The following is an 18820-nucleotide window of genomic DNA, read 5'->3' on the forward strand; positions in this document are numbered from 1 at the left end:
CTCGGCGAAGCAAATAGCATCTCTGACTGACCACTTTCTTCGATGGTACAAAAAGAAGAATTGTGCCTTCTGGAGCAAAATTATCCCCATACACATACCTCTGTTTCATTGGCTGCTATGGACATAAAAGGATAGAATCTCATGGTGTGGCCAACATCTTCCCCCCACCTAAAACCTACAGAGAACCTTTGGAGTATCATAAAGCAAAAGATCTATGAGGGTGGGAGGAGGTTCACATGAAAACAGCAGCTCTGGGAGGATATTCCGACATGCAAAGAAATTTAAGCAGAAACTCTCCTAAAACTCACAAGTTCAATGAATTTTGAAGAATATACTGTTATCATTGGGAGGTTTGTTCAATAAAATTCCATTTATTTCGAGTGATGATTACACTGACTGTTTTTTTTTTTGGTTTAAACATATTTTATTAGTTTTCTTAGTTGGTGTATCTTTATCAGTACAAAGTGAGTACGTCACAGTAAGGCATTGCAGATACATAACAGAAATCCCACACATTCCCCCCCCCCTCCTTTCCCACCCTGTTACAGGTGCCACAGACTACTGGTCCTTCTTGTTAATATACTCGTAAAGAAAGCAATCACAGAGCTCCTGGAAGATCGCAGAAAGAGTCCTGGGTGAGAGGACAATCCCAGCTCATCAGGTAATCTTGAGTAAGCCCAATTTTCCTGCTAAATCATTTTGAAGATACCACACCGTGGTAATATAAGGGTAACATCGTAATAAATTTCTGAAATAAAACCCCTCCATTTATCAAAGAATTTTTCTGTCAGGGTATCTTTACAATACTCAACCTCGACGCTTTCCAAATGAATGCATCTCCTGATGAGTTGCAATACATCCTCAACCGGGCCTACTGATTGTAGCCATCTCGAAAGTATACAATGTTTAGCTGCTAAGATATAAACATGAAGCACTAGGGGTAGGGAAAAATCCATCACATCACAGTGAAGGAGTAACAAGCTGGGATCCATGGGCAAGTCTATTCCCAGTTTGTCTTTTACCCTTAAAGTAATCTGCCACCAGAACCCTTTGGAGGCTGGATATGTCCATAGCCCAGGAAAGAAACCTGTTAAGGGTTTTTGGCATTTTGGACACTTCATCAGTCTGTGTGGGGAGCGTCAGGGTGCGGCAGTTTATTAAAGCCATGAATAGCCTTATGTACAAGTCTGAAATATCCGACCCTCCATTTTTCACTTATCACTGCTTTCCTAAGTCTCTCCCAACCTTTAAGTACCATCGGTGTAAGGTCAGTACTCCCTGTATTCTTCTCCCACATCTTAAACAGAGAGGCTGCTTTTTTTTATCCACTTCCACACTATGGAGTTGGGGATACAGAAATGATATAGAATATACATTCGGGGTGGAAGAAAGAGCAGAATCCAAGAAGGTACATTTCCATTCTTTTGTCCAGTCTCCAAGTCTGTCTTGTAAAAATCCGTTAATTTGGCAAAATGCCAGGTAATGCCCTGAGCCCAACTGGTGGTTAACAGCTAGTTTTTGAAAAGTTAAGAGTCTAGGTTCTGTAGAGTGAAGGAGGTCTGCAGCCGTCCTAATGCCCTTTTCCCGCCATATCTTAAAGGCAGGATTGTCCCTACCATGCATGAAATCTGGGTGATCCCACAGGGGGAGAAATCTGCTTGTCAAAAAAGGCAGTCCCATCATCTTTCTACAGATCCCCCAAGGCGCTATTGTATCTATAAAAGGCAAAATTTCGCCTCACCTCTTGGGTGAGGAAAGTCAGACGAGAATGTAGTAGGCCTGGTAAAGAGGTTGGTGTCACCAACTCAGATTCAAAAGTCGTATTAGAATAACATGATATTTCCTAACGTCCGGTAAGTTGATACCTCCCTGGACCTTGGGTAACTGAAGATTGTGTGGTGCTATACGTGGCTTTTTACTTGCCCATATAAAAGATGTAAAAGCCGAATCCCCTGCATTTATGCCCACGTGTTTTAAGAGCAACGGGATAGTTTGCATAGAGCAGTGGTGGCGAACCTATGGCACGGGTGCCAGAGGTGGCACTCTGAGCCCTTTCTGTGGGCACCCAGGCCTTCACCCCAATTTAGAGTTTGCCGGATAGTATTCAAGGCTTTCACCTGTGATCCAATACAGCCCAGGACGTGCCATGCTCAGCGCTATTTTAAGGCAACATACTTGGCTGCCAGGAATACAGGAGGAGCGAGAAGTTGTGGACAGAGATGGATTGTCATTGTAGCTCCTGCTCTGGGTTACCTGATCCTTCCTCTTCAGGGGACCCTTGCGAGAAGCTACAATCCAAATTTCTCCATCAGCTTTCAATTGTATTGGTGAACTCAGGGCACCAATACAATTAAAACCTGTGATACAGCAGGGATCAATAAGTTACTGCTTAAATTGTCTTGTTGGCACTTTGCGACATACAAGTGGGTTTTGGTTGTTGCTTGGGCACTCTGTCTCCAAAAGGTTCTCCATCAAAGGCATAGGGTATAGGAGTTTTGGAAACACGTAATTTTCACCAGATGACATCTGGCCGTCAGCGATAGAGGTAGGTCATTCCATCTTTTGAGCTCAAGAACAATCTTACGTATAGGGGGGTGGGGGGGGGGTAATTTAAAGTATATAAAAGAATCAGGATGTCTTCTCACCTTTATCCCCAGATATTTGATAGATGAATTGGACACACTAATAGGGACTTCCAAGTCATTTTTGTCAATCCCTTGACCCTCTGTAGAGAGATCTAACAATTCACATTTGCTGATATTGACCATGAATCCCGTAAAAGACCCAAAGTACCCCAAAAGGTGGAAAACCCTGGGAACATCCCTTACAGGCCTGGATAAAAACATTGCGACTCTCAATTGTTGTTTCCCTATATTAATCCCTTCCCAATATGGTGAGGTACGCAACAGGCAGGATAAGGGCTTGATGGCTAGATTAAATAATAAGGGGGACAGGGGGCATCCCTGATGCATACCCCCTCGAAGGCGGAAGGGCTGAGAGAGGAAAATGGGAACACAAATTCTTGCTGACGGGTTGCTGTATAATGTTTCTATGTACACTGACTGCTTTTTGCAGCGACCATTTAGGAAAACCATAGAAAAATATTCTTTGCATAATAATTTGGAACATGGTGTATGTAGACTTTTATTAGATTGCAGTTAAGTTTGAGAGAGAAATCGGAAATAAAGTAAAGTAAAAAGGAATATTCCTTTGCTTTATTATCAGTTCATGCAACTTTATAGGATATGCCTGGTTCCAAATGGGAAAAGGCACATATAGGGAACAGCAGTAAACTACTTTTCTTATTTGAGGTTTTGATTATATTGGCTAAAACAGGACATGTAAAGGGCAAGAGAACTACACTGAATGGCCCAACCTAGCAGGAAACTTGGCACAGGCGATAGTTCTAGTGAGGGGTTTTTAATATATATATATATATATATATATATATATATATATATATAATTTTTTCTGCAGCCCGGGGAACTCAATCTTTGCAATGTAATGGATGAAAGTCTATACATCAGGTCCATACTGATAAACTCACAGCATGTGGATGAGATTTGTGCAAAACCCCATCCAGTATACTGATACTGTAAATCACAGCGGGTGTGCTCCAGACTGTGTATTTGTGACCTTTGTGGAAACAATTGGTATTTTACCAACTGGTAACATTAACTGGAGTTTGTAGAAAGAAGTTGGGTGGAATTTAGCAGGACTAGTTGCATACCCCATCATCAGGGCTCAAGGTGCTGGATATCATGAGGTTCTGGCCTCTTTGTATATCCGGTGTACGATTCTAAATGAATTACAGGCAGTCCCCGGGTTACATACAAGATAGGGTCTGGAGGTTTGTTCTTAAGTTGAATTTGTATGTAAGTCGAAACTGTATATTTTATAATGGAAGTTCTAGAAAAAAAAATGTTCTTTTGCCCCAGTGACAATTGGAGTTTCAAAATTTTTGGTGTAATTGGACCAAGAATTATCAATAAAGCTTCATTACAGACACCTTACAGCTGATTATTACAGTCTGGTACTATAGTAAAGCATCCAGAGAGCTTCACCAGAGGTCACAGTGGGCAGAGGGGTCCGTCTGTAACTATGGGTTGTCTGTAAGTCGGGTGTCCTTAAGTAGGGGACCGCCTGTATATGGAAAGTACTGCCCGATGTACAATTCAACTGGTTTCTGTACGATTCTGGCGATGGCTACAGTACATTCAGTGGAGGGTGGTGTTTGTGTGTGAGGGGAATAACCTATTCATAAATCATAGGCCTATAAGCCATGATAAATGCTCCTCATTGTATCCATATTTCAGTGGCCTTTGTTTTCTATTCTTCCTTTAGACAGCCCACCGATATTACAGCTGCAATACAGATAGGTGGTTGTTCTCAGAAGACTGGCATTGTGCAGACAAAATATGCGCATGGTAAAAAAAAAATAAAATGTTTAAAAGAAGAAACAAAATTGTGCACAAAAGAAAACCCCACTATAGTAAGAGATATGAAATGAAAGCTGCTCTTGCTGGACTTCACCTATAATCGCAGCATCGTGTTACCATGGAATTTTGTGACATCATTCTATTGCCAAGGCAACATCTCCAGCTTCCGCAGCATTGATTGTAAATCGTCTGATTGGAAATGAATTGCTGTAAATGCTTTTAGACACTGACAAAAAAAAAAATCATATCTATGGCCATATATGTTTAAAATGATTCCTGAATATCAACTCTCAGAAAGCCAGTCTAGCCAGAAATATCTAGGAATGAGAATCCATGTGATGCATGGCTACAGGAAACATCAAACGGCAGCTCACCAAAAAGGAAAAAAAAAAAAAAAAAAAAAGCATTCTGCAACATAAATTGTTCTTGCCTCGTTACCATGGAAACCAAAGCTTTTATAAATCTCGCTCTGTTGCTGTGGAAACTGCAATATCCCTTCCCCGTTCACCCATTACCTGTATTGCAGTATGAATTATTCAGGTCACATTCAGGAACCACTCAGCAATACAGCACTTCACCGCGCCACGCGGCGTAGAATATGTCCAGGATGGGATGACTCAACAAGCATATTATTTTACTGGCCCCAAAGGAGGGTTTTTTTATGATCAGATTGCACTGAGTGATATGGGACACAGATCTACTAAAATCATCTTCAAAAACAGAAAGTGCTTAATCTCTGCTCGAATAGTAACAGAATTATGGGAACGTATAACATGCACACATGACATATGGATAATGTAGTAAAACAGATGCAAGGGGGGTAATTTGTTCTACCATTGGAAAAAAAAAAAGTGAATTGGGTTTGGTAAAGGGGAAAAATGTATGAAACAAAAAAAACCCACTACACATAATGGATCTTCTGCAGTGACGCTAATAAGAAGAGTTCTTAGTTTTGTAGGAACCTCTGACGTCAAACGTGGCATATAAAAAGCAGATTTTATACAACCCATGACCGATTAGCCAGTAATAGAAGAAAAACAGCTTCTTTCTTGTAAAAAAAAAAAAAAAAAACTGTTCCACACGAGTCTATGGGTTGGGGCTGGTATTGAAGTACAGTCCTGATCATTTTAATAGTGTTGGGTTGCAATAGCACACATAATTCATGGACAGGTTTGGTGGGGTTTTCTCAAGAACGCAGCCATATATCTGGACTATTCCTTTAACCATTACGGACAGCCCCGATGTTTTAAGTCTGCTTAAAGGAAATCTACCACATGTAGGGATTCTTAAAAAAAAACACAAAAAAAAAAAACACACATGCTTACATGATAGCATGTGTCTCCTGAAACCAGATCTGTTTTTGAGAAAGGGGAAAAAAAAAAAATTATAATAATAATATATATATATATATATATATCTCTATCTCTATCTATCTATATCTATCTATCTATCATTATATGTAAATGAACCTCAGGGACTCCTGTCTGCATCACAGGAGCCCCTGCTGGGTCCGCCGCCTGATAATTTATGCACGCCTCCATTTAACATTCTGCCCACCTCCTCCCTGCTTAATGGAGGCGTGCATAATTATCAGGCGACAGAGCCAACAAGGCAGACAGGAGCCACTGTGGCTCATTTACATATTTTAAAAACGAAGCTATTACAAGCAAAAAGAACAGCAGCATGCAAGTGTGCCTTGTTTAGAAGTATTGCATCCATGTGGTAGTTTTCCTTTAAGACAACCATTCAGCTCACACGTAGGATGTAATGAACAGGAAAGACTCAGGTCTATTAAATCAAAGATACAAGAAGCTCATACAGTCACAATATCCTCAAAGCAGCATTTATTTCATCCACATAATTCCAAAACATTTATATTGGGTATCTGGCATTTTATTGGCATCCATCATAACAGGCTAATACACACTGTGCAGATGCAGTCAGTCCTGAGAAGGCCTGGCCCACACAAGGCTTACAACCAAATAATGAGGCCCTTGAAAATTTACCTTAATAATTAGAAGGATTAGAAAAAAATAAAACTGAACACAGGTACTATCAGGGCATTCAAACTCATAAGAGGTGCAGAAAAATCACGACATAAGTTAAAAGGGCAAATAGAAACTTCACAAAGCTCACATTTAAAAAACATCTATAGTTAGCTAACAAAACAGGTGGACTCCCATCCTCCGCTTTATGGGATCTGCAGCCAATCACAGCCTAAACTGAGAGGTGCCTCCACAGAAAGAAAGCAAGTGGGGAGTCCTGTACATGCATCGGGAATGCTGCACAAATGGAAACTAAAACCAGTTTTGTTACAAAATAAAACGGGACCACTTTGCATCGTTCCAGCCCGTATGTGCCCTATCGGCAAGGAGAGCGCGGGCGCCTCTCTGTAACTGCAGCTTCCCTAATCCCCTGATCTATGCGAGGGCAACCCGTGAAACGGCTGATGCACCAACGCAATCCAGCAATGCCCAAGAGGACGCCACGGTAACCCGTCTCCCCGGGCACGTAGCAATATGAGCAGTTGTGCCAATGATACGGATATGATAAGCACAGGGACATGTCAGGGGAAGCGGTGGGGAGGTGGCATGTGGTGTGGAGGGGAGCAGGTAAGTAATGGGCTGTAGCAAGACGCAAAACCCTTTTTTAATTATTGCCTTCTCCGGTTTCTTCATCTTGTTGATCACTTGTCCAGAGGGTCAGGTTGTCACGCAGGAGCTGCATGATGAGGGTGGAGTCCTTGTAGGAATCCTCATTTAGCGTGTCCAGCTCAGCGATAGCATCATCAAAGGCCTGCTTGGCAAGGAGACAGGCCTGCTCAGGGTTACCCTGGATCTCATAGTAGAAGACAGAGAAATTGAGGGCCAAGCCTAAGCGAATGGGGTGAGTTGGCTGCATGTGTTCCTTGCTGATCTCAAAGGCCTCCTTGTAAGCAGCTTCAGAGGCTTCTGTCACACTTCGCTTCCTGTCCCCAGAGCCTACTTCTGAGAGGTACCGATAGTAATCCCCTTTCATCTTCAGGTAGAAAACTTTGCTTTCGTACTGGAAGTCATTGCAATTCTTGATGAGGAACTTGTCAAGCAGCGACAGCACTTCACTACATACTCCTTCTAGCTCAGCCTCAATCTTCTCTCTGTAGGCTTTCACCTTCTCCAGCTTCTTCTCATTCCCATCAGCCAGTGTCTTCTGCTCTATGCTGCTAATCACTCGCCATGAAGATCTTCTGGCGCCAACTACATTCTTGTAGGCGACGGAAAGCAAGTTCCTATCTTCATTAGACAATGGTTCATTAAGTTCTGTCACCTGTATAGAAGGGGGAAACATTTAGATTGTCAGGTAGTGGCCAAGGACACATTAAACCACCAGCCGGGCAAGTGAAGCTAGAGATGATCATTTTTGGCAATCAAATACTGATAGTCCTACCTAAACGACAGAAAACAAGACACACATGCAAATAGGAATCAATGGGCAGACGCAGCCAGACATATGCCCTAGGCACTGGCACAATTAGACAGCTCCCACATAGCACCTCCCAGACACTCATGCGATCATCTACCCCCAGTGCCACCCACCACATACCAACTACACCCTACAGCTGGGTACACACCATGTCATGTATCTTGTCTAGGACATTGATGTCCTACAAATGTTATACACCTCGTCATCTCTATGAAAGAAGGATTCAGAAGAGTGGTAGCATCAGTACAGTGCCACTAGATGGGTAGGGATAAGCCAAGCACATGCCAGCCTGGTAGATGGGCAGCACATCTCTATACAGGGGCTGTGCACATATAGGGAAGCTCCATAGCTTCAGCACATGTCTATACATTGCAGCTAGGAGGCTCCAGACTAGGTGCCCGCCGTGTTGTGCCCCCCTCCCCGCCGTGCCCTCCAGCCACCGGCACTCACCGATTTCATAGCCGCAGCCATATCTTCATATCTCTCCGCTTGTTCTGCCAAACGGGCTCTTTGGAGCAGCTGCTCCCGGTCCGCCATGCTGTCCCTCGGGCGGGTCTACGTGCGGTGCCGGTACAAGTAACGGGTTCTCCTTCCCTTCAGCCTCGTCGCGTTGCACCGGGTTCTGCTACTTGCGGCGCTGCAGCCGGGACGCACTATAAAGGGGCGTGGTCAGAGGGCGTGACTTTGGGGAACATTTCTAGCTGACGTCATGAGCTATTTATAGCCACTACTACGAGTATGCGCACTGCGATTGCTGCAATGCACAGCAAAGAGGTGGAGAGCGGAGGAAGTGAGGGAGGGGCGGCTAATGGCACATACACGATATTCCCCTCTGCAGACAGTGCATACGACATTGTCCCCTGCTAGGGCTCAGCTTGCTGCGAGGTAATCAGCTACCACTGCTGTCTATATGTCGCCATTTAATTATAAGAAGTCCAACTTTCTGCTTCCTCACCCTGAAGGAGAGGTCACGTAATGCAGCGTGGTGACAGAGTGCCACAGGTGTCTCACATACATAGGCTGCTACATCCTCATACCTCCCAACTTTTGTGGAGGAGAAAGAGGGACAAAATGGCGGCGCGCGAAGCGCGCCGCGGCGATTTTTTTACCCACAGAAGCCACACCCTAGCCACGCCCCCTAACCACACCCCCTGGCCACGCCACTGCTCATACCTTCAACGCATCCACTGGCACCAATGTATATTTATGTATATAATTGGGGGGCATATTCCACTCCCCCTAGACAACGAGCATGCCCTCCTAGACAACGAGCATGTCCTCCCCTAGACAACGAGCATGCCCCCCCCAGACAACGAGCATGTCCTCCCCTAGACAACGAGCATGTCCCCCCCTAGACAACGAGCATGTCCCCCCCAGACAACGGGCATGTCCGCCCCCAGACAATGAGCATGCCCCCCCCTAGACAACGAGCATGTCCCCCCCAGACAACGAGCATGTCCCCCCCAGACAACGGGCATGTCCGCCCCCAGACAACGAGCATGCCCCCCCCTAGACAACGAGCATGTCCCCCCCAGACAACGAGCATGCCCCCCCTAGACAACAAGCATGCCCCCCCTAGACAACGAGCATGTCCCCTAGACAACGAGCATGCCCCCCCCTAGACAACGAGCATGTACCCCCCCCTAGACAACGAGCATGTACCCCCACCTAGACAACGACCATGTCCCCCCCTAGACAACGAGCATGTCCCCCACCTAGACAACGAGCCTGTCCCCCCCTGTGGCTGCGTGCCCTTTTTTGTGTGTTTGTGTTATTTTTGTCTTCCAGGACCGTGCCTGCTGTGGACTGCTTCCGATTCGAAGGATTACATCGATGACCGACATTTCTAACAAATAAAATGGTTAACGAGGGTGTGTCTGCGTTTTTTGTTCAATAAAATTTTCTGAAAACGGTGTGATTATTTATTTTTTTGCGACACTCTTCATAGTTTGCCGTAGTAGTGGTGCCGGCTAGATGACGGTGCTCATTACTAAGGGCTGGCCTTAGTGTTTGCCTTAATTTTTTTGGCAAATTCACACTAACGCCCATACCATTACCCCGGTACCCACCGCCACCAGGGGTGCCGGGAAGAGCCGGGTACAAACCAGTACCTGACCGTCTATAGATGGTCAGGTAGTGGGGCGGCTGCAGGCTGTTATTGTTGCGCTGGAATAGCCCCCTAACAGTGGCCTATCCCAGCTCAGTAATGGCAGGCTGCTGCTGCTGCTTTTTTGTATCAGGCTGATTTGAAAAATAGGGGCACCCCATGCCGTTTTTTCTTCAAATTTTTGACAAAAATATGCGTGGGGTCCCCCCTTTAAAGGGGGCTCCCAGGCTGTTTCCCCCATTTTTACAAAAAAATGGGGGGGGAAAACGGCATGGGGTGCCCCCTATTGTTCAAATCAGCCAGATACAAAAAAGCAGCAGCAGCCTGCCATTACTGAGCTGGGATAGGCCACTGTTAGGGGGCTATCCCAGCGCAACAATAACAGCCTGCAGCCGCCCCAACACCTGACCATCTATAGACGGTCAGGTACTGGTTTGTACCCGGCTCTTCCCGGCACCCCTGGTGGCGGTGGGTACCGGGGTAATGGTATGGGCGTTAGTGTAAATTTGCCAAAAAAATTAAGGCAAACACTAAGGCCAGCCCTTAGTAATGAGCACCGTCACCTAGCCGGCACCACTACTACGGCAAACTATGAAGAGTGTCGCAAAAAAATAAATAATCACACCGTTTTCAGAAAATTTTATTGAACAAAAGACGCAGACACACCCTCGTTGACCATTTTATTTGTTAGAAATGTCGGTCATAGACGTAATCCTTCGAATCCGAAGCAGTCCACAGCAGGCACGGTCCTGGAAGACAAAAATAACACAAACACACAAAAAAGGGCACGCAGCCACAGGGGAGGACATGCTCGTTGTCTAGGGGTCAGGGGTAGACATGCTCGTTGTCTAGGGGGGGGGGGAATGCTAGTTGTCTAGGGGGGGGACATGCTCGTTGTCTAGGAGTCGGGGGGAGACATGCTCGTTGTCTAGGGGGGGGAATGCTCGTTGTCTGGGGGGGGGGACATGCTCGTTGTCTAGGGGGGGGGCATGCTCGTTGTCTTGGGGGGGGACATGCTCGTTGTCTTGGGGGGGGACATGCTCGTTGTCTAGGGGTCAGGGGGAGACATGCTCGTTGTCTAGCAGGGGGAAATGCTCGTTGTCTAGGGGGGGAAATCCTCGTTGTCTAGGGGGGGGGACATGCTCGTTGTCGCAGTAAAGGGGAGGGGTCCTATGGAGCGCAGTAAAGGGGAGGGGTCCTATGGAGCGCAGTAAAGGGGAGGGGTCCTATGGAGCGCAGTAAAGGGGAGGGGTCCTATGGAGCGCAGTAAAGGGGAGGGGTCCTATGGAGCGCAGTAAAGGGGAGGGGTCCTATTGAGCGCGCAGTGAAAGCCATAAAAAACACATTTGATATTTTCCTTCCCGCTTCCCAGTACAGGGCCTGGAATATTTAATACTGTCACTAGGAAGTATAATTTGTTACGCAGAAACAGGCCGCACACAGCTCTGTACGTGGAAAAATAAAAAAGTTATTGATTTTTGAAAGTGGGGAGTGAAATATGGAAACGCAAAAATTGTTCCGTCAGAGTAATGGAGCAGGCGGCCGTGTATGACCATTCTGCTCCATTACCGTCATAGAGCGATGACATGGACCTTATGTGGACCCCAACAGACCCCTTGTTTTCATGATCTATGGGGGTCACATCACTGAAACCCCCACACATCAGCAGGTTAAGCCCTGTCCTATGGATAGGGCCTAACTTGTATTTGTGGGAAAACCCCTTTAACCCCTTAACGCTCTGCGCCGTAGCTCTACGACGCAGAGAGTATAAGGAGTGTATGAAGAGGGCTCACGGGCTGAGTCTTCTTCATACAAGGTGGGGGGTTTTGCATGTTGCAGAAAACCCCCACCGCTAATAACCGCAGTCGGTCATTGTCGCCGGCAAAGTCTTTTTTACGATCGCTGTGCCCCCGAACGTCATCGGGGGCGGCGATCGTTTGCCGTGGTAGCCTCGGGTCTTCTTTTGACACGAGGCTACATGGCTTCTGCAGGTTCGTTACAATGAGCCAGAAGTATTGCAGTATATGGTAGGAGCGATCTGACCATCTAGGGTTAATGTACCGTAGATGGTCTAAGAAATAGTGGAAAAAAAAGAAAAAACAGGTTTTAAAAATAAAAAAAATTTATAAAATATTAAAAATTCTAATCACCTCCCTTTTCCTAGAACGGATATAAAACATAATAAACAGTAAAGATCACAGACATATTAGGTATCGCCGCGTCCCAAAATGCCCGATCTATCAAAATATAAAAACGGTTACGGGCGGCGGTGACCTCCGAGGCGGGAAATGGCGCCCAAATGTCCGAAATGCGACTTTTACACCTTTTTACATCACATAAAAAATGAAATTAAAAATGATCAAAATGTCGCACAGACCTCAAAATGGTAGCAATGAAAACGTCGGCTCATTTCGCCAAAAATGACCCCACCCCCAGCTCCGTGCACCGAAATATGAAAAAGTTATTAGCGTCAGAAGATGGCAAAAATTTTTTTTTTTTTTTTTTTGCACACATGCGTTTAATTTTTGAAAATGTATTAAAACACAATAAAACCTATAAATCCGGTATCACCGCGATCGCACCAAACCAAAGAATAAAGCTGAGGTGTTATTTTGAGTGCACAGTCAAAGTCGAAAAAACTGAGCCCACAAGAACGTGACATGTGCGGTTTTTTAAAAATTTTTTTCCACATTTGGAATTTTTTGCAGCTTCGCAGTACACGGCATGTTAAAATAAATAACATTACGGGAAAGTAAAATTTGTTACGCACAAAATAAGCCCTCACACAGCTCTGTACACGGAAAAATGAAAAAGTTATGGATTTTTGAAGTTGGAGAGCGAGAAATGAGAGAAAAACCCTGCGTCCTTAAGGGGTTAAGGGATTAAGTATATGGTACAATAAAAGCAGAATAGAAGGGCACTGGGGGGGTTAGGGATGGGGGCAGGGGGTCTATGGAGGAAAGTGTTTAACCCTTTAGCTGCTGCCTGCAGTCACTGTAGAGTACCTGTTATCACACTGCAGCAGCTGCACACACTCGGCTCTGCTTCATCAGACGAACTTCAGTGAGGAGCAGGAGGAGGTGGGGGCAGGGAGCCATTGATGTAGCAGTGCTGGAGAGTTCCTGCCTGCACGGAGGATGATCCCCTGGGGCTGCTGTGCAGGGGCAGTGCAGAGAATAGGACACTCTGCACTGCTCCATCCATCCATCCATCCATCCATGTGCCTGCAAGTGGCAGCCTGAGGACAGGGAGGGCTCTGCCTCCCAGGGGAGGGGATGGGGGAGGTGCCGGCTCTGCAGCAGACAGCCCGGGAGCTGGAGAGGAGGAGGACGCTGTACCCCGCCCCCTGGCTTCTCTGTATCCTGAGCAGGACGGGGGCGGGACTCGGGGGCGGGACTCGGGGGGGGCGGGACTCGGGGGCGGGACAAAACGGAAAAATCCGTGAAACCGCAAAAAAACCGGGACTTTCACTTAACGATCCGTGCAGGCGGGACAAGGGTTAAAAAACGGGACTGTCCCGCCCAAAACGGGACGGTTGGGAGGTATGCATCCTGCCCAATGTGCGACACCCCCGTGCCGCTCAGGCAGCATTCACATGCGGCGGTTTTCTAGCAGTACATCTACCACCAGCATGATAGATGTAAGCCAATCACACCGACATACTGCTCAGTGCCCCTTCTTGCAGGATCCACTCTTCTTTAAGCTTCTTATGCCCTTGTTTTTAAGAAAAAAAAAAAAACTCTTTAGCAATTATGCAAATTAGCTTAAGGGGCTCCAGCCTCCATTAACCTCTATGGATTCCGCAGCCCCTCAGGCTCATTTGCACAATTTTAGTTGCCTATTTTTGTAAAAAAAAAACGGGGCATGAGAAGGTAAAAGAGCAGATCTTTTCAGAGAGGGCACACACCAGTATGTCAGTGTGCTTGGTTTACAATCCTTCATCCTGGTGGTAGATGTCCTTGAAAAGCCAGAAGTGGAGTAGGTAGCTAGAGAAATATAAAACTGAACTGCTTGTTGCATTTGGAGCATACATCTGCATCAAAAAATGTAAATCCACCCTGCAGGCAATTGTGGGGCGTTAGTTATTGATTCTGATCCTGTGCGTTGCAGGATTATTGTCATTGTGCTTACTGTACACTGCAGCAGATATGCTAGTTCTGGGGTCCTAAGCAGTGTTAAGTACAAGAGACCCTAATGCCAAGCCAAGTGACTGTACGTTATAGTCGCCTTGCCTTGTGTTCTGTACTGTACTGTACAGACAATACCTTGTGCACCACACAGAATGGCTTCTGTAAATCCCAAAAAAATTTAAATTCACTGCATCATAACCTACAATGACAGTAGGAACTCTTTTCAGACTAGCGATGCTCTCGCTGGAAAATTATATGGCTCATATTTCTAAGCTCATCTAGTAAAATGGCTGATACTATTCCCTTTTACATGCTGCCCCATGTAGAAAATAAAGAACATTGGGGGGGGGGGGGGGTCACTGTGATTCATAATTTGGTAATGTGAGGGGTGTAGAATATTAAGCAAGTAACCAATATACATTAAATTTCAGGAAAGTGGTGTAGAATGTTTAGAGTAAACGTTTAGAAATGTCTACTACCTCAGCTGCCATCGCTGTCCATAGAAAGGCAGCAGATGAAGACTATCATAAGGTCCTGGAAGGTAGATTGGTCATGGACCGTTAGAGATCACATGATCCTCAATCTGCAGCCATGTTAAAGGACAGAAATGGCAGCTCAGGAGGTAAAAGACATTTCTGAACCAGCGGCTTTACTTTACATTTCAAGAAAGGTAGGCAGAACTTTTAATAGACGTATATTGGTAAATTACTCAACATCCTGACCACAAAACATGATTTAAAGTAACCGACCCCAGTTGCACTCAAGTAATTTTGTTAAAGTGGGAACAAGTGGCTTTGCCCAAATTAGTACAGGAATTAGAGGAGTATAGCAACCATATTCTACCATTCCATAAAACCACTTAAAGCAAAAAAGTAGCAACGTCGTTGCCCAGCAAGTGGCCAACTAATTTCTCCTACAATGTGGAGACTATACAGCCCCTGTAATGCTGCACAACACAAGGCAGAAATTGGTGAGCACTGTATTACGGTAAATATGACAGAAATCACAAAGATCATACATATTAATTGTAATACAAAAGGTAACCTAGATGCTCCAAACCTCCATTCCCCATAGGGGAAATGGCTGACATTTGACTCCCACTATCCCCGTCAGCTAAAGTAAATTCTCTGGGTTGTAGATCAGGTCACGGAGCAGGTAGGTAGTCCTCACAGAGGTTAAAGTATCCATCTTGCATTAAGAGATCATTTAGAAAAATACTTAACTGCAGCTCATTTCTTTTGGTTGTAAACTGGACATATATAGAAGATGACTTAAGGTTTGGGTTCACATTACATTAAAAGGGGTTTCCCACAAAGGAAAGTTAGGCCCTTTCCACGGGATAGGGCCTAACATGCTGATTAGTGGGGGTCTCAGGGCTCCGTCGCTTCGCCAGATTAATGGAGCAGACAGCCGTGCATGACCGTTCTGCTCCATTAATGGAGCGCACTGACGCCTCGTTTTCGAGATCTGTGAGGGACTCCGCACTGAGACGCACACTGTTCAGCAAGTAAATCCCCAACTTTCCTTCGTGGGAAAACCCCTTTAATACTTGATAGACACAGGTCCTACCTCTGGGAATCCCACCCATTGTGAAAATGGATGTCTTCTGGGTCGGCTCTTTTTGGCCTCTTCCTCTGACATTAATGGAGGATTTGCACAGTCTGACCAACAACTCCTTTAAGCTCTCATACATTAAAGGGGTTATCCGGGTATAAAAATTTACTTAGGGTGGGCTATTTAAAAATAAACGTGTAATTACCTCGTCCGGCTGGCTGGCAGCTCCCATCCGACACCATCTCCCAGCGCTTACAACGCCGAGAGATGGGGACGGATGGGAGGAGCCAGCCACATCGCCGTCCTGTAGCTCCCTGTGCGCGGCTTCTGTGCCCCTGTAAACAAACTGGGGCACAGATCAAACGGACCGCGGCACGGGACATCGGCGGTGCCGGAGGAGGTAAGTAAATGTTTATCATTTTTAAATAGCCCGCCCCAGCCCGGCCATAAGTAACTTTTTATAACCGGATAACCCCTTTAAGTAATATGAGGCAAACATTTCAACTCACCCAATATAGAAATGCAAAGCTGCAGTTACACAAGCATCTATGTATATTGTCTCCTAACCCATATCCTATACATCAGCTAAAATCAAGACCGTATCATGTCCATCAAGGCATAGATATTCAGGGTTCACTCATATGCACTTTTTCTAGGCAGCTGGCCCAGAAGGCTGCAAGTCTATTATCACGGTTGGCACAGAAGTCTGTAAAGTCCTTAAGCAAGCGGTCAGCAAAGCGCTCATCTCCTGTGCCACTGGAGCGCCAGGTTTTAGTCAGCATGGTATTATAGGCCCAGTTGTATCCTATTCTTTCTTCACCAAATAGAGTCTGTGTCGCGGAGCTTGCAGAATTCCTCCTTCTCCTTTGTTGGCCAGCAGCATATTTACGCTTAGAATACGGTAGTTGTAAAAACACAGTGCCTTGGAAGAGGAAAGAAAGTAATTGTAACCTTTTATAACACAAAACTAAAATTGTCAAGGACAAATCAATAAATGACAATATACAAAATGTAGATTATGTCTTCATTTACCTGTCACATGGATATACTGTGGTTTATTCTCAGATGGGAAATTGAATCCAGCTGCTGAATATTTATCTTGGATAAAGCCAAATCTAGGAGAAAATGGAATGTATCATAGTTTAAAGGAGGTAAGAATTAATTAAAACAAAATGTAAAAAGTTTTATTATGATTTGTAAAGCGCTACAGAACACGATGGCGCTATATATTATTATATATTATTACCGAGTTGCAATCACTTCTTGCAACAGGTGCATTCGCTCCCAGTAGGTTTCTGGTTCAAAACCTAACACAGAAAGAAAGATAAGACAGATGTTATTTTATATGTGTTGCCATGTCTGATGGTAGCATGGGACAAAGCATGGAATATAGAATAAAAACATTTGCTATAGGGGGCAGGAAACCAGACATATGTTATTTGAATCCACCCAACTTTCAATACAGTATACAAGTAATATATAGGGTTAGCATAATATTTTCACCCTAATATATGTGGACATGAAATATGATGCCTTAATAATAATCTATCTCCAGCATCGTGAACTAGTGTTTTCCTTTACAATGGTCGTAAGTGTCAGTATGGAGCACTATTATAATGTATAGGTCAATGTGCCCCATGTCTTCACAGGCTGTGCGGCCTGTGTCTCAGTCGCCTCATGCATTCGCTTATATTTGAACCTAAAGTTGGGACTTTTCCACTCGCCTAGCAAAGAATTTCATTGTATTAAAACTTCGCAATTTGGGCGCAAATTGTGGTTTAAAATAAACTGCAGACCTGATCCGGAATAGAAAATAAATTAGTGGGGTTTTTGCGACTTTTCTTTTGCAACCCCTTCTGACTCAGCTGCCTTATATCTACTGTAAACCTCTAAGATAAATCAAAATTCCAAAACCCTGAAAAACCGACAAAAGACACGCTCAAATCTCCTGACTAAACATAAATGACCCCCTATGTCTGCTTTAGCAACGCCACAGTTATGGAAGAAGACGGAAATATTTTTCAATACTGTTCCTGGCCAATTCTCTCTTCACTACACTGAATAAATGCTATGTAACAAACAGCATCTAGCGGTTAGGTGTCACCAGGCTTCCATGGGCTTTGCCGAGTTGTAACTATGTTACAACTATTTTGTAACATTAACCCCGAAGCTTAAAATGGAGGAAAATATGAAAATTATGTGTTACAGGAAAAAAAAAAACAAAAAACATTTTTTGGGTAGCCTATAAAGTCAGGGCTCCTAAAACCCAATGTTGGCAAAAATGCTGATGGGTATTAGGTGATGAAAGTCTTTTCAGGCTGGGTCATTAAAAGGTTAATAAAAAATGCATATCGCTTCCTAATACAGACACAAGTTGGAATTATTTTTTGGCAATGTGCCACATAGCACTTGCAGTACTGGTACAGTTACACCCAATTTTGATCTGTTCCAAGAAAGATGGGCAACAGATGAACAACTGTTGTGTAGGAGACCGTCCTTATAGCCATCAAAGTCTTTTAGCAGACACAAAAACACAAACACTTTTTATCACAACTCCTCTACACTAGAAAATTCTAATATTTTCATTGCTTTAAATTTTAGAGACATACAATTATCTAATATACTGTCTGTTCCAAATTCTTTAAAGAGGACCCATCACCAGATTTTGACCCCATGACTAACAATGCCTGCTTATTAAGGGATATGCAAATTAGCTTTTGTGAGTCATATCTGCTGTCTGCGACTCTTCTCTCTCTCAGGCTGGCAGTAAACTACGCCCCATTATTCTGACTGACAGCTATGTGTCTCTTCAAATCACTGCTCTGCCTCCTTGTACTTCGGGACTGTCTGCTAATATTCAATACAGACATATAAAGCTACAGATGGGAAATATTGTGTAAATTTTTTTTTACACAGTGCCTTGTGTTAAATTCATGACATGTGACCAGTGACATCATCACAGGTCTTTTAGTCTTCTAATAATAGCAAGTTGTACACCACTTATGCGATCACATGAAATGACAGCAACCTCCTTGGAGGCATGACATGAATTGCATGACCTTACTAGTAAGAAGGCATACGGAGTAGATGGGAGGTGCCAGCTGAGCAGGACACCCCCCTCTAATGCC

At 44.6% G+C, this 18820-nt stretch overlaps 2 protein-coding genes across 9 annotated transcripts in view; both read right to left on the reverse strand.

The window, feature by feature from the left end:
- Positions 1-6268: 6268 nt before the first annotated feature.
- Positions 6269-8591, reverse strand: YWHAH (tyrosine 3-monooxygenase/tryptophan 5-monooxygenase activation protein eta). The gene is made up of 2 exons (XM_072145620.1): positions 8352-8591; positions 6269-7745 (listed from the first exon to the last, which is right to left on the reverse strand). Exons 1-2 carry the CDS (start codon positions 8436-8438, stop codon positions 7089-7091), a joined length of 744 nt encoding a protein of 247 aa, XP_072001721.1. The 5' UTR covers positions 8439-8591; the 3' UTR covers positions 6269-7088.
- A 6510-nt stretch (positions 8592-15101) lies between these two features.
- The window catches only part of DEPDC5 (DEP domain containing 5, GATOR1 subcomplex subunit), a 43057-nt gene continuing 39338 nt past the window's right edge, over positions 15102-18820 (reverse strand). For all 8 annotated transcript variants that reach the window (XM_072145745.1, XM_072145713.1, XM_072145702.1 and 5 more), the window contains 3 exons: positions 16939-16999; positions 16725-16807; positions 15102-16614 (listed from right to left, as the gene is read on the reverse strand). In XM_072145745.1, coding sequence (XP_072001846.1) covers positions 16319-16614; positions 16725-16807; positions 16939-16999 — 440 coding nt within the window. In that variant the 3' untranslated portion in view covers positions 15102-16318. The remainder of the gene's footprint in view (positions 16615-16724; positions 16808-16938; positions 17000-18820) is intronic.

This window comes from Engystomops pustulosus, chromosome 1 (genome assembly GCF_040894005.1).
Source record: "Engystomops pustulosus chromosome 1, aEngPut4.maternal, whole genome shotgun sequence".
NCBI classification, from domain to species: domain Eukaryota; kingdom Metazoa; phylum Chordata; class Amphibia; order Anura; family Leptodactylidae; genus Engystomops; species Engystomops pustulosus.